The 26,269-nt window shown below is 48.8% G+C and overlaps 1 protein-coding gene across 1 annotated transcript in view; it reads right to left on the reverse strand.

Annotated features, from left to right (window-relative positions):
* The window catches only part of LOC147122437 (collagen alpha-1(XI) chain-like), a 745,903-nt gene that overhangs the window by 668,189 nt on the left and 51,445 nt on the right, over window positions 1-26,269 (reverse strand). Inside the window, exons 3-4 of the mRNA XM_085983595.1 lie at window positions 23,750-23,963; window positions 20,493-20,655 (exon numbers count right to left, since the gene is read on the reverse strand). Coding sequence (XP_085839721.1) covers window positions 20,493-20,655; window positions 23,750-23,963 — 377 coding nt within the window. The remainder of the gene's footprint in view (window positions 1-20,492; window positions 20,656-23,749; window positions 23,964-26,269) is intronic.

Raw genomic sequence — 26,269 nt, forward strand, 5'->3', positions numbered from 1 at the left:
CACACAGCCAGATACGACCAAAAGATAAATTTAATCAATTAGAGATAGAGGTGGTTAAACTTAGAGAGGACTTCCTCAAAATGAATGACTATCAAAATCAGGAGAGGGAGAGACACAAGAGAGAGCTGAAGCTACTTGAGAACCAGGTGAATCTACTTAGGAATCAGGTGAAAGAGCTGCAGGAAAAAGAAGAGAGCCATAGAGGAGAGATAACACCATTAGACCAGCAACCAGAGGCTAGAGATAAGACAAGACAGAGCCGGACGGAACAGCTGCACTCCCACACGGAACAAAAGCAACAGACACACAATACAAGGGGTGCCACACAGACCGACCAGCATACTGATTCGCAATCTTCCCCCACCACCGTGGAACCACAAGCGGGCCGCTCACAAGAGGTACGCACACACCAGACACCCCAGCCCAGCACACACACTATGAGTCCAAGCAAAAGCCACCAGACAGTAAACACAAACAAGGCTGACGTCGTAATACTCATAGACTCAAATGGGAAATTTCTATGGGAGAAAAAGCTATTCCCTAGAAGTAAAGTAGAAAAGATCTGGTGCCCAACAACAAACAGAGCCATGGGATGGCTGACCAAAGCCAGATTAGGCTCCCCCCAACACATAATAATACACACGGGCACAAATGACCTAAAGACCCAACAGAAAGAAGTAGCAACATCGCTCAGAGCAATGATTAGGAAAGCAAGCAGTACATTTCCAAACACTAGAATCACTGTTTCCACAATATTGCCGAGAACAGACTTCAACAACAACACAATTCATGAGATAAATGCCAGCATAGCAAGAGACTGCGAATCAAACCACAACGTACACCTGGCCCAACACCCCACCCTCGATGAGGAATGTCTTTACGACCACGTCCACATCCAAAGGCAAAGAATATCGATCTTTGCTAAAGCCCTGAAGGACGTCGCTTTTAACCGGGTCCATACCCAGACTCCAAGAGGACCCCCCCCCCGACCACCAGAGATCAGCGGGGTACATATCAGGAACACTACAAGGACCACCAACACACCAACCGAGACCAGAGAGGATCCCCATGCAAAACAACAATATCAGACCTGCACCACTCCTGTCCCACAGGGGAATAGGACTGCTCCCAGCCAGACAGAGGGAGAGATGCACAGGACGTACGCAATACCTCAGACAGAAACAATCCATTAAGAGACAATAAGCAGATGTGCAGCAGCATCTACTTCCGCCTTATGGATCAAGGACTAATTAATAGAAAGAACTGTAACCAAATTGTATTAACTTTTGTAGACAACTGATGTGATCTTTTTTTTCCCACACTTAGACACGACAAACACGTACCACTCTTTAACCTATCATAGTAAAAGATCAAACTTAACATGAAATCCTTATATATTTCGACCTGGAATATCCAAGGTCTACGCTCTTCACTGCGAGAAGTGAAAAGTAGGACCCCAGAGTTCATAGATGAAACTAAAGACCTAGATATTATCATTTTACAGGAAACTTGGTATAAAGGAAAAGGACACACTGGCTGTCCCCAAGGGTACACTGAGCTGGTGGTCCCCTCCAATAAATTACCAAGTGTAACCCAAGGCAGAGACTCCGGAGGCATACTGATCTGGTTTAAAACAGAACTTAAGAATTACATCAAATTTATAAAAAAGGGCGAAAACCATATGTGGCTCAAACTTGAGAGGGAGATTATCTCAAACACCCAAGATGTTTACATTTGCGCACTTTATATCCCTCCAATCGATTCCCCGTACTTTAAAGAGGACACCTTCTCCAACATGGAGGGGGAAATTATCCAATACCAGGCCCAGGGGAACGTGTTGATCTGTGGGGACCTCAATTCAAGAACGGGCGAAGAACCAGACTTCACCAATAATCAGGGAAACAATTACGTTTTCGGGAATAACCACTTTGACATCCCTTCCCTTCCATACAGGCATAACTGCGACAAGCAGTCAAATACCAACGGAAAACAGCTACTACAGCTCTGTCGAAACCTGGGTCTGTACATTGTCAATGGTAGGTTCATAGGAGACCTCCTAGGAAGATCGACCTATTGCTCACCTCTTGGCTGCAGCGCAGTAGACTATATGATTACAGACTTAGACCCATCCTCTTTCAGAGCATTCACAGTCAAACCACAAACAACACTGTCAGATCACAATCAAATTACTATGTTCCTCAAAAAGACAGAAACAAACAACATAGAAACACAACCCAGTAAACTGTACAACACCAAAAAATCGTACAGATGGGCCAAAAACGACACGGAAAAATACCAGAAAACAATTAGCAATGCATCAACTCAAGCTCTCTTAGACACCTTTCTGGATAACATATACACTCACAATAAAGAAGGCGTAAACCGGGCAGTTAGTAAACTAAACAATATTTTTGATAATTTGGCAACAAATGCAAACTTGAAAGCTCGCAAGAACAAACCCAAAACAAAAAACTATGAAAAATGGTTTGACCGAGATTGCCATAACATGAGGAAAAAACTTAGAAAAATATCAAACCAAAAACACAGACATCCAGAAAACGAGGAACTACGCCTTACTTATTGTCAGACACTAACACAATACAGAAACACACTCAGAACCAAAAAAGAGCAATATATTAAGAATACACTCAGCTCCATGGAGGAATCCATTGATTCCAATTGTTTCTGGGAAAACTTGAAAACACTACACAAAAAACAACACGACGATTTGGCCATTCAAAATGGGGACACATGGGTAAACCACTTTGAAAAATTATACCAGAAAAACACACTAAGACCAGAGCAACACCAAATATGCAAAAAACTGGAAAAGCTAGAAATGGCCATAAAAGATAACCAAAACCCTCTGGACGCCATAATAACAGAAAAAGAACTTCTTGAAAAACTCAAGGACTTGCGACCAGGAAAAGCCTGCGGGACAGACGGCATACTAAACGAGATGATTAAACACACAGACAACAAAATGAAACTGGCTATCCTAAAACTCTTCAACTTGGTTCTGAGTGTCGGTTATTTCCCTGATATCTGGAACAAAGGACTCATAACGCCCATATACAAAAGTGGGGACAAAATTGACCCAAACAACTATCGAGGCATCTGTGCAAACAGTAACCTGGGGAAGGTATTCTGTAGCATCATAAACAAAAGACTTATAAACTTCCTTGAGGAGCACAATGTCTTGAGTAAAAGCCAAATTGGATTCCTACCAAACTATAGAACATCCGATCATATCTTCACCCTACAGACCCTAATTGACAAACACGTTCACCATAACAAAAGCAAAATCTACGCATGCTTTGTAGATTTCCAGAAGGCTTTCGACTCCATCTGGCATGACGGTTTATTCCTGAAACTTATCGAAAGTGGGGTAGGAGGGAAAACATATGATGTAATTAAATCAATGTATACAAACAACAAATGTGCAGTTAAAATTGGAGACAAACAAACAAAATACGACGCAGGGCTCGCCAATCTCACCGACACTCTTTAATATTTACATAAATGGATTGGCAAAACTACTTGAACAATCTACAGCACCCGGCCTCACCCTATATGAATCCAAGGTTAAATTCCTCCTCTATGCAGACGACCTGGTTCTGCTGTCACCTACTAAAGAGGGGCTACAGCAAAACCTGGACCTGCTGGAGTCGTACTGCCAGACTTGGGCCCTGACAATAAATCCCCAAAAAACCAAAGTCCTTGTGTTCCAGCAAAGATCCAAACATCAGGGACCCAAAATAAATTTCACAGTAGGAACAACCAAAATTGAACAAACCACTAACTACACATACTTGGGCTTAAAAATCAGTTCTACGGGAAACTTCAAACTGGCTGTGAATGAACTGAAAGAGAAAGCAAGAAGGGCTTTCTATGCCATCAAAAAATCAATCCAAATAGAAATCCCAATTAGCATTTGGCTCAAAATTTTCAAATCAGTAATTGAACCAATTGCACTCTATGGCAGTGAAGTATGGGGACCGCTAACTCAACAAGAATTTGCAAAATGGGACAAACACCCAATTGAGATCCTACATGCAGAATTCTGTAAAAGTATCCTCCGGACTCAAAGGAAAACAGTAAACAATGCATGCAGGGCGGAACTAGGCCAATATCCATTAATAATCACTATCCAAAAAAGAGCCACCAAATTTTGGAATCACCTACAAATGAGCAATCCCCAATGCTATCACTACGATGCCCTGAAATGCCAAGAGCTGACCATAAAGAAGAATACCCTCAGTCAACTAGTCCTGGGACTCAGTGAAGTAACTACTAACAATACTAACAATAACCAGCCCCAGGACAGTGACAGGGTAACACAAAGAATTCGACCCAACACAATTGTCGCTAAGCAAAAGGAAAAATATCTGACATATTGGGCAGAAACAACAAAAACCCAAAGCAAACTCAATTGCTACTTGGCCCTAAACAGACAATACAACATAGCTGATTACCTGACCATGGTAAAGGATAACAAACTGAGAAGAACCTTGACAAGGTACAGACTTAGCGAACATAGCCTAGCGATCGAAAAAGGCAGACACAGGCAGACCAGGCTGCCAAGAGAGGACAGGATATGCTCTCACTGCAGTCAGGGAGTGGTGGAGACAGAGATGCACTTCCTCACAGCTTGTGGAAAATATCAGGGCATCAGGGAGAATTTCTACCAAAAATTCTCACAAATATGCCCTGATTTCAGAAATCTGAGTGACAACCAAAAACTCCCATTCCTACTGGGAGAGGAGAGAAACTGTATAACACTGGCGGCACACTATGTTACAGCTTGCCATGAACAGAGGGACAACCAGTAAACTAAGAAAAGAATATATATAAACAATGCGAATGTATATTTATACACTCAGGGATATACCTGTTTATACACTGTATGAATAGAACTGCGTTTATGTGCTAAACCATAAATGTATTTTGATGCTTTGGCAACATAAGATGTAACTTATCATGCCAATAAAGCGATTTGAATTGTGAATTGTGAATTGTGAGAGAGAGGGGGGGGGGGGGGAGAGAGAGGGGGGGGGGGAGAGAGAGGGGGGGGGGAGAGAGAGGGGGGGGGAGAGAGAGGGGGGGGGGGAGAGAGAGGGGGGGGGGAGAGAGAGGGGGGGGGGGAGAGAGAGGGGGGGGGGAGAGAGAGGGGGGGGGGGAGAGAGAGGGGGGGGGGAGAGAGAGAGGGGGGGGGAGAGAGAGGGGGGGGGGGAGAGAGAGGGGGGGGGGGAGAGAGGGGGGGGGTGGAGAGAGGGGGCGGGGTGGAGAGAGAGGGGGGTGGAGAGAGAGGGGGGGGGAGAGAGAGGGGGGGGAGAGAGAGGGGGGGGGGAGAGAGGGGGGGGGGAGAGAGAGGGGGGGGGGAGAGAGAGGGGGGGGGAGAGAGAGGGGGGGAGAGAGAGGGGGGGGAGAGAGAGAGGGGGGAGAGAGAGGGGGGGGGAGAGAGAGAGGGGGGGAGAGAGAGGGGGGGGGAGAGAGAGAGGGGGGGAGAGAGAGGGGGGGAGAGAGGCGGGGGGGGGAGAGAGAGGGGGGGGAGAGAGAGGGGGGGGGGAGAGAGAGGGGGGGGGAGAGAGAGGGGGGGGGAGAGAGAGGGGGGGGGAGAGAGAGGGGGGGGGGAGAGAGAGGGGGGGGGGAGAGAGAGGGGGGGAGAGAGAGGGGGGGGAGAGAGGAGGGGGGAGAGAGGGGGGTGGGGGGGGAGAGAGGGGGGTGGGGGGAGAGAGGAGGGGGGGAGAGAGAGGAGGGGGGGGGAGAGTGGGGGGAGAGAGGGGGGGGAAAGAGAGGGGGGTGGGGGGAGAGAGGAGGTGGGGGGAGAGAGAGGGGGGGAGAGAGAGGGGGGGAGAGAGAGAGGGGGGAGAGAGGAGGGGGGGAGAGAGAGAGGGGGGGAGAGAGGGGGGGGGGAGAGAGGAGGGGGGGAGAGAGGAGGGGGGGGAGGGAGAGAGGAGGGGGGGAGAGAGAGGGGGGGAAGAGAGAGGGGGGGAGAGAGGGGGGGAGGAGAGAGAGGGGGGGGGAGAGAGAGGGGGGGGAGAGAGGGGGGGAGAGGGTGAGGCCGAGGCAAGAGGAACAGGATACGGAAAGGAGCGAATGGAAGGTCATTGGCTGGGCTTGTGTTCCCTCGAGTATAGAGATTAAGGGGTGATCTTATTGATGTGTTTAAAATGTAAAAAATATTCAATAGGTTCATTAGAGAAACTATTTCCTGTGGTCGGGGGGAGTCCAGAACAAAGGGGCAGAACCTTAAAATGAGAGCCAGGCCGTTCAGAAGTGATGTCAGGAAGCACTTCTTCACACAAAGGGCAGTGGGAATCTGGAACTCTCTCCCCCAGACGGCTGTGGGTGCTGGGGGTCAATTGGAGCGTTCCAGACTGAGATGGGTGGATTTTTGTTGGGTCTCGAGGGATGTGGAGCAAAGGCGGGTAAATGGGGTTGAGAGACAGATCAGCCTCGATCTCATCGAATGGTGGAAAAGTCTCGAGGGCTGAATGGCCTCCTCCTGTTGCGATGTCCCGATCATGTTTAGATCTGGATATTCAGAGCTCGTGTGACTGGCGGAGAAAGGATGTTGGGGAGAGCGGGCCCCACACATGATGAAGAGTGAATGTTCTCAGCATCAGCAGACACAGGTGAAGTGTCTGTGTTTTCGACACTCATTTCCTGCCGTCTCCCTGCTAGATTTCAGTCTGCTGAATCCTGAGGGATCTCCTTGCTGGAGAGAACTGACATTCCACTGATCTATGATCCCGTCCTGCGGGAACCCCTGAAAGCTTGCACTGTTCCAGCACAGAGCAAAATCGAAGAAACATATGAGCGGCTGGGAAAATGTGGATGGAGAGGAGTGTGGAAACTTCACTGAGGAGCACGACAGGAGCTGAGTGAGGGAATCATCACAGACCAGGGAAAGAAATTCTGCCTTTTGGCTAGACATTAACAGGAGGCCCCCACTTCAGCAGCATCTTAGCAGGTCTCCGAGTGCTTCACATATTTCCAAGCACTGTGACTGTCTCAGTGGAGGCACTCAGCAAAAGAACGGACTCCCATTTCTCCAGCGCCTTTCACCACCTCAGGACGTCCCAAAGCGCTTCACAGCCAATGAAGTAGTTTATAACGTGTGGTCACTGTTGTAATGTAGGAAATGCAGTAGTCTGTTTGCACACAGCAAGCTCCACAGACAGCAATGTGATAAATGACCAAATCATCTGTTTTAGTGATGTTGATTGAGGGATAAATATTGGCCCCAGGACACCGGGGATAACTCCCCTGTTCTTCTTCAAAATAGTGGCCGTGGGATTTATACGTCCAACTGATAAGCAGACGGGGCCCTCGGTTACACGTCTCATTCAAAAAACAGCACCTCCAACAGTGCAGCGCTCCCTCAGTACTGCCCCTCCGACAGTGCAGTGCTCCCTCAGTACAGCCCCTCCGACAGTGCGGCGCTCCCTCAGTACAGCCCCTCCGACAGTGCGGCGCTCCCTCAGCACTGCCCCTCCGACAGTGTGGCGCTCCCTCAGTACTGCCCCTCCGACAGTGCGGCGCTCCCTCAGTACTGCCCCTCCGACAGTGCAGTGTTCCCTCAGTACTGCCCCTCTGACAGTGCAGTGTTCCCTCAGTACTGCCCCTCCGACAGTACTGCACTCCCTCAGCACTGCCCCTCCGACAGTGCGGCGCTCCCTCAGTACTGCCCCTGCGACAGTGCAGGGCTCCCTCAGTACTGCCCCTGCGGCAGTGCAGGGCTCCCTCAGTACTGCCCCTCCAACAGTGCAGCGCTCCTCAGTACTGCCCCTCTGACAATCTCTGGAGTGGGAGTTGAACCCACAACTTTCTGACACGAGGTGCGAGAGATACCCATGGAGGCATGGCTGACTCAGATGAGGCGAGAACGAGATGAATAAGCAGTGACCGAGTGGTTTTGGTTGAGGGAGGAGTGTTGGCCAGGACACCAGGTGAACTCCAGTCCGCTCTTTCAGTTGTGGCCGTGGGATCTTCCTCATTCACAGTGAACCCGGTGTCACTAACGTCCAGCCGGAACAGTTCTGATGTCAGTGAGAATGGGATAGAGTTTCTGTTTGGGCATATTTGCCGATTCCGGTGAAAACTGAGCCCGAAGTTGGTCATTTTGATAAGTCCCAGGTTTCCGCACCAACTCATTCGCATATCGTCGAGGGCGCAGTCCGCCATGGACCCGGGCAATTGGGCAGCGCTTTACATTTATTGTTAAATTTTGCTTCAAAGAATATTCCTTGATATATTTAAGACTTGCAACTTGGTAAAGATTGATTAATGCAGCTGATAATTTGGGTTTATCACAGAAAATAAACATTTTCAATCACCGTGTCAACCCAGCACCTGCGAGTAACTCGATTTAACATTACAGAAAGTGACTTTGATAAAATATACAAAACTATTTCCAGTTAGATTGGGGAACAGTCGTCAGTTCCTTAGTCATTAAAAAATGCAAGATTGATTGCCCACCTGTCGGTGCCCCCGGAGCCGGCCTCCTGTCGGAAGGCCCGCCAACTGGGCGCGGGAGCAGTTCCCGCGGGGGCGGGGCCAGCTTTTTAAAACCGGCGCAAAATATCGCGGAAACTCCAGTTGCGCCGAATTCAATTTGCGCTTAAACTTCCGCGACCTTTTGCGCCGATATCGGGCGGGGGTGGAATTGCGCCGAAAAAGCCGCGCTGTGGAGCGGAATCTGCGGCCAGTGTATTCCCACATGTTCTGGAACAGCCCATTCTGCACTGGGCAGCAGCCTCGGTTTACCCTTGGTACAATCCAGCTGCAGATTGAGAATAAAACCACCGCACTGCCAAGATCATTAAACGCTCCAACCATACATCAACTATCCAGCCAGAACTCTGTCAAAATAGAAGGAGATATTTTGAAATGTATAATTCATTTAGAGTACAGTAGCGCAGTGCTTATGTTGCTGGACTAGTAATCAGAGGTCTAGACCATTCCAGAGAACGTGAGTTAAAATCACAGTTAGAGTCACAGAATCAGACAGCACAGGAGGAGGCCATTCGGCCCATCGTGCCTGTGCCGGCTCTTTGAACGAGCTCTCCAATTAGTCCCACTCCCTGCTCTTTCCCCACAGCCCTGTGTATTTTTCCTTTTCAAGTATTTATCCAATTGCCTTTTGAAAGTTACTATTGAATCTGCTTCCACCGCCCTTTCAGGCAGCGCATTCCAGATCACAACAACTCGCTGTAAAAACATTCTCCTCATCTCCCCTCTGGTTCTTTTACCAATTACTTTCAATCTGTGTCCTCTGGTTACCGACCCTCCTGCCACTGGAAACAGTTTCTCCTTATTTACTCCATCAAAACCCTTCCTGATTTTGAACACCTCTATTAAATCTCCCCTTACCCTTCTCTGCTCTAAGGAGAACAGTCCCAGCTTCTCCAGTCTCTCCACATAACTGAAGTCCCTCATTCCTTGATCCATTCCAGTAAATCTCCTCTTCACCCTCTCTAAGGTCTTGACATCCTTCCTAAAGTGCGGCGCCCAGAATTGGCCACAATTGGTCTCTGGGAACCATGATCACATGCTCACACACTGGGATGGAAGCACAATTTCTGTATTTAGTAAAGCCTTGACAAAGGGTAAGAGTACGTTTGGATATCAGGCAATCTCAACCCAGGGGGTCCATCACTTGGTTTCCCCCAATACAGCACTAATTGACAGTCCAATCGCCTCTTCTTCAAGGATTCACTGTAAACGGAAAAGTGTGCAGTAGAAGTCAGCTGAGACAGCGTTATGTTGTTCCTGGCTGCAGTCTTGAGCTGGTCATTTCCCTACACGACTGTGCTCATCCATTGAATCCAGCCAGAGCTGATATCTCTGTGACGTGACATTCTGAGGAGATTTTCCAATCACTCCTCTCTCTGTGCCAACATTCAACATATCACTGCATGGTGTTGGCAGGGAAAGATCATCACAACATGGATTGCACGGCCATGAGTATTCCATTAAGCAAAGGACTTTGAAACATCTCGGTGACTCCGCCAAGAAGGTCTTGGCTATCTTCACTGACATTGTTTTCAAGTACCAGGTGTTGGCCAATAGGGTTCAGTCAATCCTTCTCAACGTTGAACCCAATTCCGTCTTGGTTTCTTAGGAGGAGCAGCCATTGTCTACGTAGCAATCTGACTGTCTCCACACTTGGCAAACCTTCCAAACCTCCTAGTTTCATCTCCGCCGAGGTCTTGGTTTACTTTCATTTTAGGTGTTCAAACGTTTCAAACTTCGCATTCTGCCTTTATTCTCCAGTTGTATTCTCATTTTGCTGTTTATCCCTGGATGTTAACTCGAGTATCTCAGTCAGAAGGTCGTGGGTTCAAATCCCACTCCAGAGATTTGAAGGCAATATCTAGGCTGATGCTGCAGGGCAGTACTGAGGGAGTGCTGCACTGTCGGAGGGGCAGTACTGAGGGAGTGCTGCACTGTTGGAGGGGCAATACTGAGGGAGTGCTGCACTGTCGGAGGGGCAGTACTGAGGGAGTGCTGCACTGTCGGAGGGGCAGTACTGAGGGAATGCTGCACTGTCGGAGGGGCAGTACTGAGGGAGTGCTGCACTGTCGGAGGAGCAGTACTGAGGGAGTGCTGCACTGTCGAAGAGGCAGTACTGAGGGAGCGCTACACTGTCGAAGGGGCAGTACTGAGGGAGCGCTGCACTGTCGGTGGGTCAGTACTGAGGGAGTGCTGCATTGTCAGAGGGGCAGTACTGAGGGAGCGCTGCACTGTCGGAGCGGCAGTGCTGAGGGAGCGCTGCACTGTCAGAGGGGCAGTACTGAGGGAGCGCTGCACTGTCGGAGCGGCAGTACTGAGGGAGCACTGCACTGTCAGAGGGGCAGTACTGAGGGTGCGCTGCACTGTCGAAGCGGCAGTACTGAGGGAGTGCTGCACTGTCGGAGGGGCAGTACTGAGGGAGCGCTGCACTGTCCAAGGGGCAGTACTGAGGGAGCACTACACTGTCTGAGGGGCAGTACTGAGGGAGCGCCGCACTGTGGGAGAGTCAGTACTGAGGGAGCACTGCACTGTTGGAGAGGCAGTACTGAGGGAGCGCTGCACTATCGGAGGGGCAGTACTGAGGGAGCACAGCACTGTCGGAGGGGCAGTACTGAGGGAGCGCTACACTGTCGGACGGGCAGTACTGAGCTTGCGCTGCACTGTCAGAGGGGAGGTACTGAGGGAGCATTGCAGTATCGGAGGGACAGTACTGAGGGAGCGCTGCACTGTTGGAGGGGCAGTACTGAGGGAGTGTTGCACTGTCGGAGGGGCAGGACTGAGGGAGCACTGCATTATCCGAGGAGAGGTACTGAGGGAGCTCTGTATTGTTGGAGGGGCAGTACTGAGGGAGCGCTACACTGTCGGAGGGGCAGTACTGAGGGAGCGCTGCACTGTCGGACGGGCAGTACTGAGGGAGCGCTGCACTGTGGGAGGGTCAGTACTGAGGGAGCACTGCACTATCGGAGGGGCAGTACTGAGGGAGCACTGCACTGTGGGAGGGTCAGTACTAAGGGAGCGTTGCACTGTCGGAGACGCAGTCATAGAGTCATAGGGCTGGATTTTCATTGGGCCGTGGAGGCAGGATTGGTGGCGTGTGGGTGGTGAAAATCCCGAAATCGGGGGGGGCACGAACCCATCCCGCCCCCCAACCCGCCTCCATGCCAGTTTCAAAGGAGGCGGGTACCCGACCTGTGCTGGGACCTGCCTCCCTGAGGCGGGAAGGGGATTAGTGCCAATTAACTGCCTGTTAACAGGTAGTTAACAGGCAGTTTTTAGCCTAATCCCTATTTTTATCCCTGAAGTGTGGGATTCCCAACGGCTCCAAACCACGCCAAGTTAGCGAGGCAGACCGTCGGGCTGAAGGGCTTGGAGGGGTCGAGATGTCCATTGTTCAGGTGAGTGATGGGTGCATGAGTGCAGAGGTAAGTGTGTTTGGTGTGTGTAAAGTGTTTAAAGAAGTTTAACTTACCTTTACTTACCTTTACAGCCTTCCTTCCTTCAGGTCTCGGGAGTCCCTCATCTCACCGGCACAGAAAGCAGAATGGCCGCGAGCTGTCAAAAATTGCAGCATTCAGCTTTCTGTTCTGGAGAGATCTCTAAATCAGCCTGAGAGGAAGGAATTAACGTGGAGTACAGATTGTCAGTGTTGTCAAACACTGATATTTCACATGTCAAAAGCTCTTGACAGATGAAATGTCAATCTGTGACATCACCTGTTGCCGGGTGGCCCTTAATTGGCCTGCTGAGCCCGCTGGGCAGGCTCAACAAGGTCAATCAAGTGAAAATCGCGTGGGTTGGCCACAACTCGATGGAGGCGGGACTACAACCCCGAAAGTTGTAGTCCCGCCTCCTACACGCCTCCAGTGTCAAAATCCAGCCCATAGAGTCTACAGCACAGAAAGAGGCCCTTCGGCCCATCGTGTCCGCGCCAGCCATCAAGTCCTGTCTATTCTAATCCCATTTTCCAGCACTTGATCCGTAGCCTTGTATGCTATGGCGTTTGAAGTGCTCATCTAAATGCTTCTTGAATGTTGTGAGGGTTCCTGCCTCTACCACCCTTTCAGGCAGTGAGTTCCAGATTCGAACCACCCTCTGGGTGAAAAAGGTTTCCTCAAATCCCCTCTAAACCTCCTGCCCCTTACCTTGAATCGATGCCCCCTGGTTATTGACCCCTCTACTAAGGGGAAAAGTTCCTTTCTATCTACCCTATCTATTCCCCTCATAATTTTGTACACCTCAATCAGGTCCCCCCTCAGCCTTCTCTGCTCTAAGGAAAACAACCCCAGCCTGCCCAGTCTCTTTTCATAGCTGAAGCGCTCCAGCCCAGGTCACGGCCCAGAAATTCGGGTTAGGGGCTTCCCGTGGGTGCAAGCCCCCGATCTGCAGTTACCTTGCGCGCCGGCCATTGAGCTGTGGGCCCCCGTGGAATTCCGATCCGGGGCCTGGTCCAGCTGCCGGCGCGCAGTGTTTGCGTATCCCAGGGGCGCAGTTAGTTCGAAGCGTCCCCTGGGATCACGTGGGCCACGGGCAGCCAATCGGAGCAGGGAATGCTCCATTCATAAGTCTGACAGGAAGTGCTGTCAAACTTAGAAATACTACGGGTCCTTTCTTCTTACAAAACATCACTAAATCTTCAAATAATTTTTTTTTTAAATCACATTTTTTAAATAAACTAAAATTAAATGAAATAACTATTTTAAACAATAATTAAAATTTTTGAAAAAAATATTATTTTCTAACGGGGCTAAAAATAAACTTACCTTGCTTTAAAGTATTTAAAAATAATAAACCTGTGGAAAAAATGTTTTAATTTTAATTAATTCACCACTTAACCTTGTAAAAAGCAGGCCTTACGCCTGCTTTTTACATTTCTAAATTCTGCAGGCTTACCTTCCAGGGAAAACCTGTAAAAAAAAACGAGGTTCGATGCGCACGCGCAGCCTCCCCCGCGCACGCATTCGACTTCTGAACCCCTGCTTTCAGGGGAACGGAAGTGACGGTTTCCCGCGCATGCGCAGTGCATGCAGGAAACCGGCACTTCCATTGGGCCTACGGGTGAGTACCCCATGCGTACTCACCCGTGGAGACCCGAATTTCTGGGCCGATATCCTGGTGAATCTCCTCTGCACCCTCTCCAATGCATTCACATCCTTCCTATAGTGTGGCAACCAGAACTGCACACAGTATTCCAGCTGTGGCCTCACCAGCGTTTTGTACAGCTCCATCATAACCTCCCTGCTCTTATATTCTATGCCTCGGCTAATGAAGGCAAGTATCCCATATGCCTTTTTAACCACATTATCTACCTGTCCTGCTGTCTTCAGGGATCTATGTACATGCACAACAAGGTCCCACGATCCTCTGTCCATCCTAGGGTCCTACCATTCATTGTGTATTCCCTTGCCTTGTTAGTCCTCCCAAAATGCATCACCTCACAATTTTCAAGGTTAAATTCCATTTGCCACTTTTCTGTCCATCGGACCAACCCGTCTATATCGTCCTGTAGCCTGAGGCTTCCCTCCTCACTATTTACCACTCCACCAATTTTCATGTCATCTGTGAAGTTACAGATCATACCTCCTACATTCATATATAAATCATTAATGTACACGACAAACAGCAAAGGACCTAGCACTGATCCCTGTGGTACACCACTGGACACAGGCTTCCAGTCACAAAAACAACCTTCGACCATCACCCTCTGCCTCCTGCCACTAACCAGCAATCTTGTTGTACGAGGCCCCTTGGGCCGGAGCGATCATAATATGATCGAATTCTTCATTAAGATGGAGAATAAAGTAGTTGACTCAGAGACTAGGGTCCTAAATTTAAATAAAGGAAACTACGATGGTCTGAGGAGCGAGTTGGGTAGGATTGATTGGAGAATGTCACTCAAAGGGTTGACGGTGGATAGGCAATGGCAAACATTCAAAGACCGAATGGATGAACGACAGAATTTGTTCATCCCAGTTTGGCATAAAAATAAAACAAAAAAGGTGACTCAACCGTGGCTAACAAGGGAAATTAGGGATAGCATAAGATCCAAGAAGAGGACATATAAATTGGCCAGAAAAAGCAATAATCCTGAGGATTGGGAGCAGTTTAGGATTCAACAAAGGAGGACAAAGGGATTAATTAAGAAGGGGACAATAGAATATGAGAGTAAGCTTGCAGGGAACATAAAAACTGACTGTAAAAGCTTTTATAGATATGTGAAGAGAAAAAGATTGGTGAAGTCAAGCATAGGTCCCTTGCAGTCAGAATCAGGGGAATTTATAATGGGGAACAAAGAAATGGCAGACCAACTAAATACATTTTTTGGTTCTGTCTTCATAAAGGAGGACACAAATAACCTCCCAGAGATGTCGGGGAACATAGGGTCTGATAAATGGGTGGAACTGAAAGAAATCAGTATTTGTAGGGAAATGGTGTTAGGAAAATTGATGGGACTGAAGGCCGATAAATCCCCAGGGCCTGATAATCTACATCCCAGGGTACTTAAGGAAGTGGCCCTAGAAATAGTAGATGCATTGCTGGTCACCTTCCAGAACTCGATAGACTCTGGAACAGTACCCATGGATTGGAGGGTAGCTAATGTTACCCCACTATTCAAAAAAGGTGGTAGAGAGAAAGCGGGGAATTATAGACGGGTAAGCCTGACATCAGTAGTGGGGAAAATGCTAGAGTCCATCATAAAAGATGTAATAGCAGAGCACTTGGAAAGCAGCGACAGGATCAGACAAAGTCAACATGGATTTACAAAAGGTAAATCGTGCTTGACTAATCTACTGGAATTTTTTGAGGATGTAACTGGTAAAATAGATAAGGGAGAACCAGTGGGTGTGGTGTATTTGGACTTTCAGAAGGCTTTCGATAAGGTCCCGCATAAGAGATTAGCGTGCAAAATTAAGGCACATGGGATTGGGGGCATGGTATTGACTTGGATAGAAAACTGGTTGGCAGATAGAAAGCAGAGAGTTGGAATAAACGGGTCGTTTTCCGAGTGGCAGGCAGTGACTAGTGGGGTACCGCAGGGATCGGTCCTAGGACACCAGCTGTTCACAATATACATTAATGATCTGGACGAGGGAATTGGATGTAATATCTCCAAATTTGCAGACGACACAAAGCTGGGTGGGAGGGTATGCTGTGAGGAGGATGTCGTGAAACTCCAGTACGATTTGGGCAAGTTGGGTGATTGGGCAGAAACATGGCAAATGCACTATAATGTGGATAAATGTGAGGTTATCCACTTTGGTGGCAAAAACAGGAAGGCAGATTATTATTTGAATGGCAATAGATTGCGAGAAGGGGAAGGGCAAAGAGACCTGGGTGTTCTTGTGCACCAGTCGCTGAAGGTAAGCATGCAGATGCAGCAGGCGGTTAAGAAGGCAAATGGTATGTTGGCCTTCGTAGCAAGAGGGTTTGAGTACAGGAACAAGGATGTCTTGCTGCAGTTGTACAGGGCCTTGGTGAGACCGCACCTTGAGTATTGTGTGCAGTTTTGGTTGCCTTATCTGAGGAAGGACGTTCTTGCCATGGAAGGAGTGCAGCGAAGATTCACCAGGCTGATACCTGGGATAGCAGGAATGACGTATGAGGAGAGATTGTGTCGATTGGGCTTATACTCACTGGAGTTTAGAAGATTGAGAGGGGATCTCATCGAAACCTATAAAATTCTGTCAGGCCTGGACAGTCTAGATGCAGGAAGGATGTTTCCGATGGCCGGGGAGTCCAGAACCAGGGGTCATAGTCTAAGGATAAGGGGTAAGCCATTTAGGACTGAAATGAGGAGGAATTTCTTCACCCAGAGAGTGGTGAACCTGTGGAATTCTCTGCCACAGAGGGCAGTGGAGGCCAGTTCATTAAATATATTCAAGAAGGAGTTGGATATATTTCTTAAGGCTAAAGGGATCAAGGGATATGGGGAGAAGGCAGGACAGGGTACTGAATTTGGATGATCAGCCATGATCTCGTTGAATGGCGGAGCAGGCTCGAAGGGCCGAATGGCCTATTCCTGCTCCTATCTTCTATGTTTCTATGTTTCTATTAACCCAATTTTGGATCCAATGTGCCAAGTTGCCGTGGATCCCATGGGCTCTTACCTTCTTGACCAGTCTCCCATGTGGGACTTTGTCAAAAGCCTTACTGAAGTCCATGTACACTACATTAGCTGCACTACCCTCATCCACACACCTAGTCACCCCCTCGAAAAATTCAATCACATTGGTTAGACATGATCTCCCCCTGACAAAGCCATGCTGACTATCCCTGATTAAACCCTACCTCTCCAAGTGGAGACTAATTCTGCCCCTCAGAATTTTTTCCAATAATTTGCCGACCACTGATGTTAGGCTCACTGGCCTGTAATTCCCTGGTTTATCCCTACAACCCTTCTTGAAAAACGTTAGCTGTTCTCCAGTCCTCTGGCACCTCCCCTGTGGCCATAGAGGTTCTGAAAATTTGTGTCAGAGCCCCTGCAATCTCCTCCCTTGCCTCACACAGCAGCCTGGATTACACCCCCTCAGGGCCTGGGGATTTATCCACTTTTAAACCCGCTAAAACCGCTAGAGCCTCCTCCCTCTCAAAACTAATTTGTTCTGGCAGTGCTGAGGAGCGTTGCACCATCGCAGGGGCAGTATTGAGGGAGCGCTGCACTGGCGGAGGGGCAGTACTGAGGGAGCGCTGCACTGTCGGAGGGGCAGTACTGAGGGAGTGCTGCACTGTCGGAGGGGCAGTACTGAGGGAGTGCTGCACTGTCGGAGGGGCAGTACTGAGGGAGTGCTGCACTGTTGGGGGGCAGTACTGAGGGAGTGCTGCACTGTCGGAGGGGCAGTACTGAGGGAGCGCTGCACTGTCAGAGGGGCAGTACTGAGGGAGTGCTGCACTGTCGGGGGGCAGTACTGAGGGAGTGCTGCACTGTCGGGGGGCAGTACTGAGGGAGAGCTGCACTGTCGGAGGGGCAGTACTGAGGGAGTGCTGCACTGTCGGGGGGCAGTACTGAGGGAGAGCTGCACTGTCAGAGGGGCAGTACTGAGGGAGTGCTGCACTGTCAGAGGGGCAGTACTGAGGGAGCGCTGCACTGTCGGAGGGGCAGTACTGAGGGAGCGCTGCACTGTCGGGGGGCAGTACTGAGGGAGAGCTGCACTGTCGGAGGGGCAGTACTGAGGGAGCGCTGCACTGTCGGAGGGGCAGTACTGAGGGAGCGCTGCACTGTCGGAGGGGCAGTACTGAGGGAGTGCTGCACTGTCAGAGGGGCAGTACTGAGGGAGCACCGCACTGTCGGAGGGGCAGTACTGAGGGAGAGCTGCACTGTCAGAGGGGCAGTACTGAGGGAGCACCGCACTGTCGGAGGTGCCTCTTTCGTCTGAGACATTTAACCGAGGCCCCGTCTGCCCTCTCAGGTGGATGTAAAATATCCCACAGCAATATTTCAAAGAAGAACAGTGGAGTTCTCCCCAATGTCCTGGCCAATATTTATTCGTGTAAAGAGATAATTTGCTCCGTTTTTGATTTTGCCAATTATTCATCCCTGTTCCAGCAATGAGGAACATTGGAATTACTGGACCTATCAGACCCGGGTCCATCGAGTTACCTTCCACCATCCTGGTAGTCACATGATATAATGATAATGGAGTTATTGACCAATCACAGCGATCAATCTCGATCAATGAGTCTGCAACAGACCCAGACATGAGGTGAGCAAAACCCCAGTGGGGGAGAGCTTTGGGAACCAGAGGTCCAAACTCACCTGTTCCGCCCGAGCAACGCTACACTCACCACACCTCATGTCTCCAATTACTCAGATACTGGATCCAGATTCAACAGTTTTATAGGGAACATGCTTAGAACAATGCAGGATTGAGAAACCACAGAGTGTGACCACACTCACTCAATTAACTGCTCATTTATGACATGTCTGAGACATCATTGCCATCGATTGAACCCAAGTTGAAATCTGGGAACCTCCATCCCTATCGATCGACATTACCTGCCCCTTCCCTCTGTTTCTCATCACAAAGAGAATTGTCATCTCCAGCCAGACTCAGAGTGAAAATCATTCTGTCAATTCCAGCAACTGCATGAAATCTCCTATCCAACATTTCAGTTGCTTCATCGACCCAACTTGACATACATGTTGATGAAAAACTTGTAATAAGAATGTACAATTAAAATGAGACACAGAATGAACGACCTTCATTATTGTCAGAGAGACAAGGAACGTCAATCTCAGAAATGGAATATATTTCACTCTCAGTAAGCACTGGCAGGAACAGTACACCCAGGACTGATATACAAGCACATTAAGCACTTGGGTGTGAACTTTACACAATTGGAAGTGCTGATTCTTCAGTGTTGTGAAATGAGGGGATTAAACTAGTGGGGGAGGGGGAGAATCATCAGCAACAACACCATCCATTTATATAGCGCCTTTGATGTAGTAAAACGTCCCAAGGTGCTTCACAGGAGCGATTATCAAACAACATTTGACCCCGAGACACATAAGGAGATATTAGGACAGGTGACCAAAGGCTGGGTCAAAGAGGGAGGTTTTAAGGAGCGTCTTAAAGGAGGAGAGAGAGACAGAGAGGTTTAGGGAGGGAATTCAAAACCTTAAAATCAGCTCAACTGCAATGATCTCATGATTGAATATCACACACTGAGGGCTGAAATTCCCCCGGGAATCTCTCAATCTCCTCCCGTCACCGGTCAGATCAGAGGATGCCTGGGGGGAAAGGCCAGGCTTTGCCCTGCGAGATTCAGGGGCGGTTGAGTGGCAGGAATGGGGAAAGTTGGGATGAGAAGTCTCTCTGTGTAACCGTTCCCTCTTTCTCCTGTTGGTGCACTCCACCCACTGGGCACCCAGCCTCGCAATCGAGACAGGTGACTAGACAGCTCTGCGAGATAGACAGCCAAGAAACATGCGTGTGCCAAGTTTGGGAATGTTGCCATTGGATGGGATCCAACTATTCCTCCAGACCCAAGTAACACAATCTCCATTCAGAAAGAAAGAGGAAAATATCAGAACTGTCTGGATAGGAATTTTAAGTTCAAGTCTCAGACACAAGGGAATGGCCCTTGGCACAGAGTGTAACACTCTGACCTTTCACCTCTGAAACCAGTGGGTCAAACCCAGCCCAGGACTGATGGGATGAAAAGGTCTGTTGGCTCTAAATGGGCCCATATGTGACTCCAGTCCCACACTGATGTGACTGCCCTCTGAAATGGTCCCTCAGTTGTATCCCACAGCACTGTGGGAGTACCTTCACCAGATGGACCGCAGCGGCTCAAGAAGGCTCACCACCACCTTCTCAGGGCAACTGGGGATGGGCAATAAATGCCGGCCGTGCCAGCAATGCCCACATCCCCAGAGTGAATATATTAAAAGAAAGCAAGTTGGCAACAAGAACTTACTGAGGGATGAATACCTGCTTTATATTGGAGCTCTCTTGTTTGCAATGCTGCTTGAGAAAGACAAAAATGGCGTGTGTACAAATGTTCCTCTATCACGTAGATAATCAGCAACGGGGAGCATACAAAGTCAATCTGAAATCAATACATGGATGTCTAAAGACTTTACCTCACTCCTCCCTATCACTGTAATCTCCGGCCCCACAACCTCCCCCGAGATCTCTGCGCTCCTCCAATTCTGGCCTCTTGTCCAGCCCGATTTTAATCGCTCCACCATTGGCGGTCGTGCCTTCAGCTGCCTGGGCCCTAAGCTCTGGAATTCCCTCCCTAAACCTCTCCGCCTCTCTCTCCTCCTCTAATATGCTCCTTAAAACCTCCCTCTTTGGCTAAGCTTCTGGTCACCTGTCCTAATATCTCCTCATGTGGCTCGGTGTCAGTTTGTCTGATTTACGCCCCTGTGAAGCACCTTGGGAGGTTTCACTATGTTAAAGACGCTATATAAATGCAAATGAGTGTGATTATGTAACGTTTGGTCAGTCGATGATTTTAACAGCTGTTACCTCATACACTTCTTCATCCAGGATCCTTGTACCAAACACCACGATCCCGTTCGTAGCCACCACAGCGTTGTTACTCCTCGGCAGAGCTTTTGAGGTTTTCTTTTTGCAATCTACAATCATCGTCACATTCTTCTTCTGTACACTGATGGCCACACGATGCCACCTGGGTAAAGCAAAGCCACATCCATTTAATATGTTGTAAACACTTTACTAACACAACTCTTGATTTTGCTAAATCTTTATAAATCACTGGTGAGGCCCCAGCTGGAGGATTGTGTCCAATTCTGGGCACCGCACTTTAGGAAGGATGTCAAGGCCTTGGAGGGGGTGCAGAGGAGATTTACTAGAATGGTGCCGGGGATGAGGGATTCAGTTATGTGGAGAGACTGGAGAAGCTGCGATTGTTCTCCTTAGAGCAGAGAAGGCTAAGAGATTTAATAGAGATGTTCAGAATCATGAAGGGTTTTGATCGAGTAAATAAGGAGAAACTGTTTCCAGTGGCAGGAGGGTCGGTAACCAAAGGACACAGAGTGAAGGGAATTGGCAAAAGAACCAGAGGGGAGATGAGGAGAATGTTTTTACAGCGAGTTGTTGTGATCTGGAATGCGCTGTCTGAAAGGGCGGTGGAAGCAGATTCAATAGGAACTTTCAAAAGGGAATTGGAGAAATACTTGAAAAGGGAAAAAAGGAAACATTTGCCGGGCTGTGGGGAAAGAGCAGGGAGTGGGACTAATTGGAGAGCTCTTTCAAAGAGCCGGCACAGGCACGATGGGCCGAATGGCCTCCTCCTCTGACTCTATCCAAGGACTTGTATTGTCGAAAACATCCATTTTCTTTTCTTTGTGGCAAACCAGAGGATGTTTCCCAGGATGTTACCAGGGATGAGGGACTTCAGTTATGGGGAGAGGTTGGAAAAGTTCGGACTGTTCTCCTTGGAACAGAGAAGGTGAAGAGGTGACCTCATCGAGGTTTTCAAGATAATGAGGTTTTGATAGAGTAGAGGGAGAAAGACTATTCCCTCTGGCGAGAGGGTCAATAACCAGAGGTCACAGATTCAAAATCATTTGAAAAAGATCTGGAGGGACAATGCGGAGAATTTTTTCCACTCAGAGAGTTGTTGGGATCTGCAACGCTCGACCTGAAAAGGTGGTGGAAACTGATTCCTTGAATAATGAGGGAGTTGGACAGTACTGGAGGATGAGGACCTGACAGGATTATGGCCAAAGGCGGGGCTGTGGGTCTAATTGAAGAGCCCTTTCTAAGAGCTGGCACAGGCACGATGGGCCGAATGGCCTCCTTCTGCACTGTGAGATTTTATGATTCTAAGAAAGCAATATCATTGCTCTCATTCAGGGTTCTGTTACTGGTCTAGTAATGCAGCGGGGTACAGTAGTGCGCTAGCCCTGCCAATGGAAACAGTTGCTCCTTATTTACTCTCTCAAAACACCAATGATTTAGTTGAGATTGAAAGCTCACTCTGACTGTTAATCCCATGCTATATAATGCATGCTGAGAGGAGTTCCTGTCCCACAGAAAGTGACAACCTTACTTGGAGAGGTCAAAGATGGAAAATGGGAAGCTGCCACACAGGGAACCAAGGGATACGGCGATAGTGCAGGAAGGTGGAGTTGAGGTCGAAGATCAGACATGATATTGAATGGTGGAGCAGGCTCGAGGGGCTGAATGGCCAACTCCTGCTCCTGATTGTTATGTTCACACGCAGTGGACTAGCAGGGAATCTGATGAAGGGGTGTAATGGAGGCAATGTAGAGGAAGATTCGCTCTGCATCTAACCTGAGTGTCAATGTTCAGGAGTGCTTACTACTGAAACCGATGGCCGGAAATAGGAAGTGTTCTTTTCACCAGAACTAATAACACCAGACAAACACAAGATACAAGATTCTCCAATCACAAACACAAGATTCTCCAAACAAAAGATACAAGATTCTCCAAACACAAACACAAATGAAAATGTGGGAAAAAAACAGAGAATAATTTTAATTAACAAGATGTGCAGAAATAGCTGAAATTAGGGTTTATTTCTTGAGGGATAGAATTGAAAAGTAGTGAAGTTATGCTAAGCCTGAATCGAACCTTGGTTAGCCCACACTTGGAGTACTGCGTGCAGTTCTGGTTGTCATATTATAAAAAGGATATAGAGGCACTGGAGAGGGTGCAGAGAAGATTTACAAGGATGATACCAGAAATGCGAGGGTATACATATCAGGAAAGGATGGACAGGCTGGGTCTCTTCTCTTGAAAAAAGAAGACTGAGGGGTGACCTAATAGAGGCCTTTAAAATTATGAAAGGTTTTGACAGAGTGGATACAGAGAGAATGTTTCCACTTGTGGGGAAGAGCAAAACTAGAGGCCATCAATATAAGATAGTCACCAAGAAATCCAATCGGGAATTCAGAAGAAACTTCTTTACCCAGAGAGTGGTGAGAATGTGGAACTCGCTACCACAGGGAATGGTTGTGGTGAATAGTATCGATGCATTTAAGGGGAGGCTGGACAATCATATGAGGGAGAAGGGAATAGAGGGTTACGCTGATAGATTTAGATGAGGAAAGACGGGAGGAGGCTCGAGTGAAGCATAAACACCGGCATGGACAGGTTGGGCCGAAGGGCCTGTTTCTGTGTCGTATATCCTATGAAAGAATGTTTTAACATACATTTTTAGTAACAATACTGCCCTAACAATACATAGAGTCACAGAATCGGAGGAGGCCATTCGGCCCATCGTGCCTGTGCCGGCTCTTTGAAAGAGCTGTCCAATCAGTCCCACTCCCTGCTCTTTCCCCACAGCCCTGCTAATCTTTCCCTCCAAGTATTTCTCCAATTCCCTTTTGAAAGTTCCTATTGAATCTGCTTCCACCGCCCTTTCAGGCAGCGCATTCCAGATCACAATAACTCGCTGTAAAAACATTCTCCTCATCTCCCCTCTGGCTCTTTGGCCAATTCCCTTCACTCTGTGTCCTCTGGTTACCGACCCTCCTGCCACTGGAAACAGTTTCTCCTGATTTACTCGATCAAAACCCCTCATGATTTTGAACATCTCCATTAAATCTCCCCTTAACCTTCTCTGCTCTAAGGAGAACAATCCCAGCTTCTCCAGTCTCTCCACATAACTGAAGTCCCTCATCCCTGGTATCATTCTGGTAAATCTCCTCTGCACCCTCTCCAAGGCACCAATTGAACGTTTAACATTGTGTCAAACACGAACCTTCGGGATGTGCGACCCGCGACTCACTCACTTGTTATCGGCGAGGTTGGTTGCTCTGAATATGGGATAGTCCTCAGGAGCAGGTCGACCATTCTGGTCCTCGTACAAGAACACGGGAGATCGTCCGACCTCCATCCCCAGTTGCTGCACGCCTTGTTCATTGTACATGGACAGCAGGAAGGCCTGTGTGTTCCTCTTTGGTTTTAAAGTAACTAAGATGGAGAAATCACTCGGGAATTGCCCATCTGCGGAGAAAGAAAAAACAGGAGATTCAGTGAAACAAGGAAAGGACTTGCATTTCCCTCCGGACGTCCCAAAGCGCTTTGCAGCCAATGAAGGCCATTTTTTTGAAGTGGAGTCACTGGTGTAATGTAGGAAACGCAGCAGCCAATCTGTGCACAGCAAGATCCCACAAACAGCAATGTGAGAACGACCAGATTCGTGATGTTGGTTGAGGAATAAATATTGGCCAGGACACCGGGAGAACTCCTCTGCTATTCTTCGTAATAGTGCCACCGGATTTTTTACATCCACCTGAGAGAGCAGATGGGGCCCAGACTGCGATGGATAGATGTTTGTTGGGTGAGGGTACTAAGGGTTACGGAACCAAAGCAGTTAAATGGGGTTGAGATGCAGATCAGCCGTGATCTCATTAAATGGCAAAACAGGCTCGAGGGGCTGAATTGCCTCCTCCTGCTCCTGTGTAACAGGCTCGAGGGGCTGAATGGCCTCCTCCTGTTCCTGTGTAACAGGCTCGAGGGGCTGAATGGCCTCCTCCTGCTCCTGTGTAACAGGCTTGAGGGGCTGAATGGCCTCCTCCTGTTCCTGTGTAACAGGCTCGAGGGGCTGAATGGCCTCCTCCTGCTCCTCTGTAACAGGCTCGAGGGGCTGAATGGCCTCCTCCTGTTCCTGTGTAACAGGCTCGAGGGGCTGAATGGCCTCCTCCTGCTCCTGTGTAACAGGCTTGAGGGGCTGAATGGCCTCCTCCTGTTCCTGTGTAACAGGCTCGAGGGGCTGAATGGCCTCCTCCTGCTCCTCTGTAACAGGCTCGAGGGGCTGAGTGGCCTCCTCCTGTTCCTGTGTAACAGGCTCGAGAGACTGAATGACCTCCTCCTGTTCCCGTGAAACAGGCTCGAGGGGCTGAGTGGCCTCCTCCTGTTCCTCTGTAACAGGCTCGAGGGGCTGAATGGCCTCCTCCTGTTCCTCTGTAACAGGCTCGAGGGGCTGAATGGCCTCCTCCTGTTCCTCTGTAACAGGCTCGAGGGGCTGAGTGGCCTCCTCCTGTTCCTCTGTAACAGGCTCGAGGGGCTGAGTGGCCTCCTCCTGTTCCTCTGTAACAGGCTCGAGGGGCTGAATGGCCTCCTCCTGTTCCTCTGTAACAGGCTCGAGGGGCTGAGTGGCCTCCTCCTGTTCCTATGTTCCTATTTTTCCGAACAGGTTAAACCAGTGGAGATTTTAATACATTATTGTAAAATTGATGGCCTATATTAAAAGTGGTTTGTTTTGACATGTCACACAGTTATTTTGTTTATCTCTGCCCACTGCCTTACTTTCATTTAGTTCCTTCCTTTGCTGAAGTGCTACCTGATTCTGTGTGCTGCCTTCAACCTGTAAATAATCGAGTGGAACTGTTTGAAATCGGTTTTATAATTTTCACATCAAAGGATGGTTTGGGAGTAATAAAGGCTGGAGTTATTAACTTCATTGAGAATAGTTTCCCAGCGTGTAACAGTTTTATGCTCACTTATTGACACCAGCACAGTGAGAAAATAGGATAGGAACATCGGAGCAGGAGGAGGCCATTCAGCCCCTCGAGCCTGCTCCGGCATTCATAGGAACAGGAGGAGGCCATTCAGCCCCTCGAGCCTGTTCCACCATTCATCGGAACAGGAGGAGGCCATTCAGCCCCTCGAGCCTGTTCCTCCATTCATAGGAACAGGAGGAGGCCATTCAGCCCCTTGAGCCTGTTCCTCCATTCATAGGAACAGGAGGAGGCCATTCAGCCCCTCGAGCCTGCTCCGGCATTCATAGGAACAGGAGGAGGCCATTCAGCCCCTCGAGCCTGTTCGGCCTTTCAATGAGATCATGGCTGATCTGTATCCTAACTCCATTTACCCGCCTTGGCTCCATATCCCTTAATACCCTTGGCTAGGAAAATGTACCCATCTCAGATTTAACATTATTAATTGAGCCCCGGCATCTCCTGCTTTGTGTGGGAGGGAGTTCCACACTTCCACCACCCTTTGTGTGAAGAAGTGTTTCCTAACTTCTCTCCTGAATGGCCGGGCTCGGATTTTAAGGTTCTGTCCCCTTGTCCTAGACCCACCCACCAGCGGAAACAATTTCTCTCCATCGACCCTCTCAGTTCCTTTCAAAATCCCAAACACAGCAATCAGATCACCCCTTAACCTTCTATATTCCAGGGAATCCAAGCCTGGTTTATGTAATCTCTCCTCTAAATCTAACCCTTGGAGCCTTGGTACCATTCTGGTGAATCTGCGCTGCACTCCCTCCAAGGCCAATAGATCCTTTCTAAGGTCCTGTGCCCTTA

Source organism: Somniosus microcephalus, chromosome 3 (assembly GCF_052327205.1).
Source record: "Somniosus microcephalus isolate GS21.2 chromosome 3, FLI_Smic_1.0, whole genome shotgun sequence".
Taxonomy (NCBI): Eukaryota; Metazoa; Chordata; class Chondrichthyes; order Squaliformes; family Somniosidae; genus Somniosus; species Somniosus microcephalus.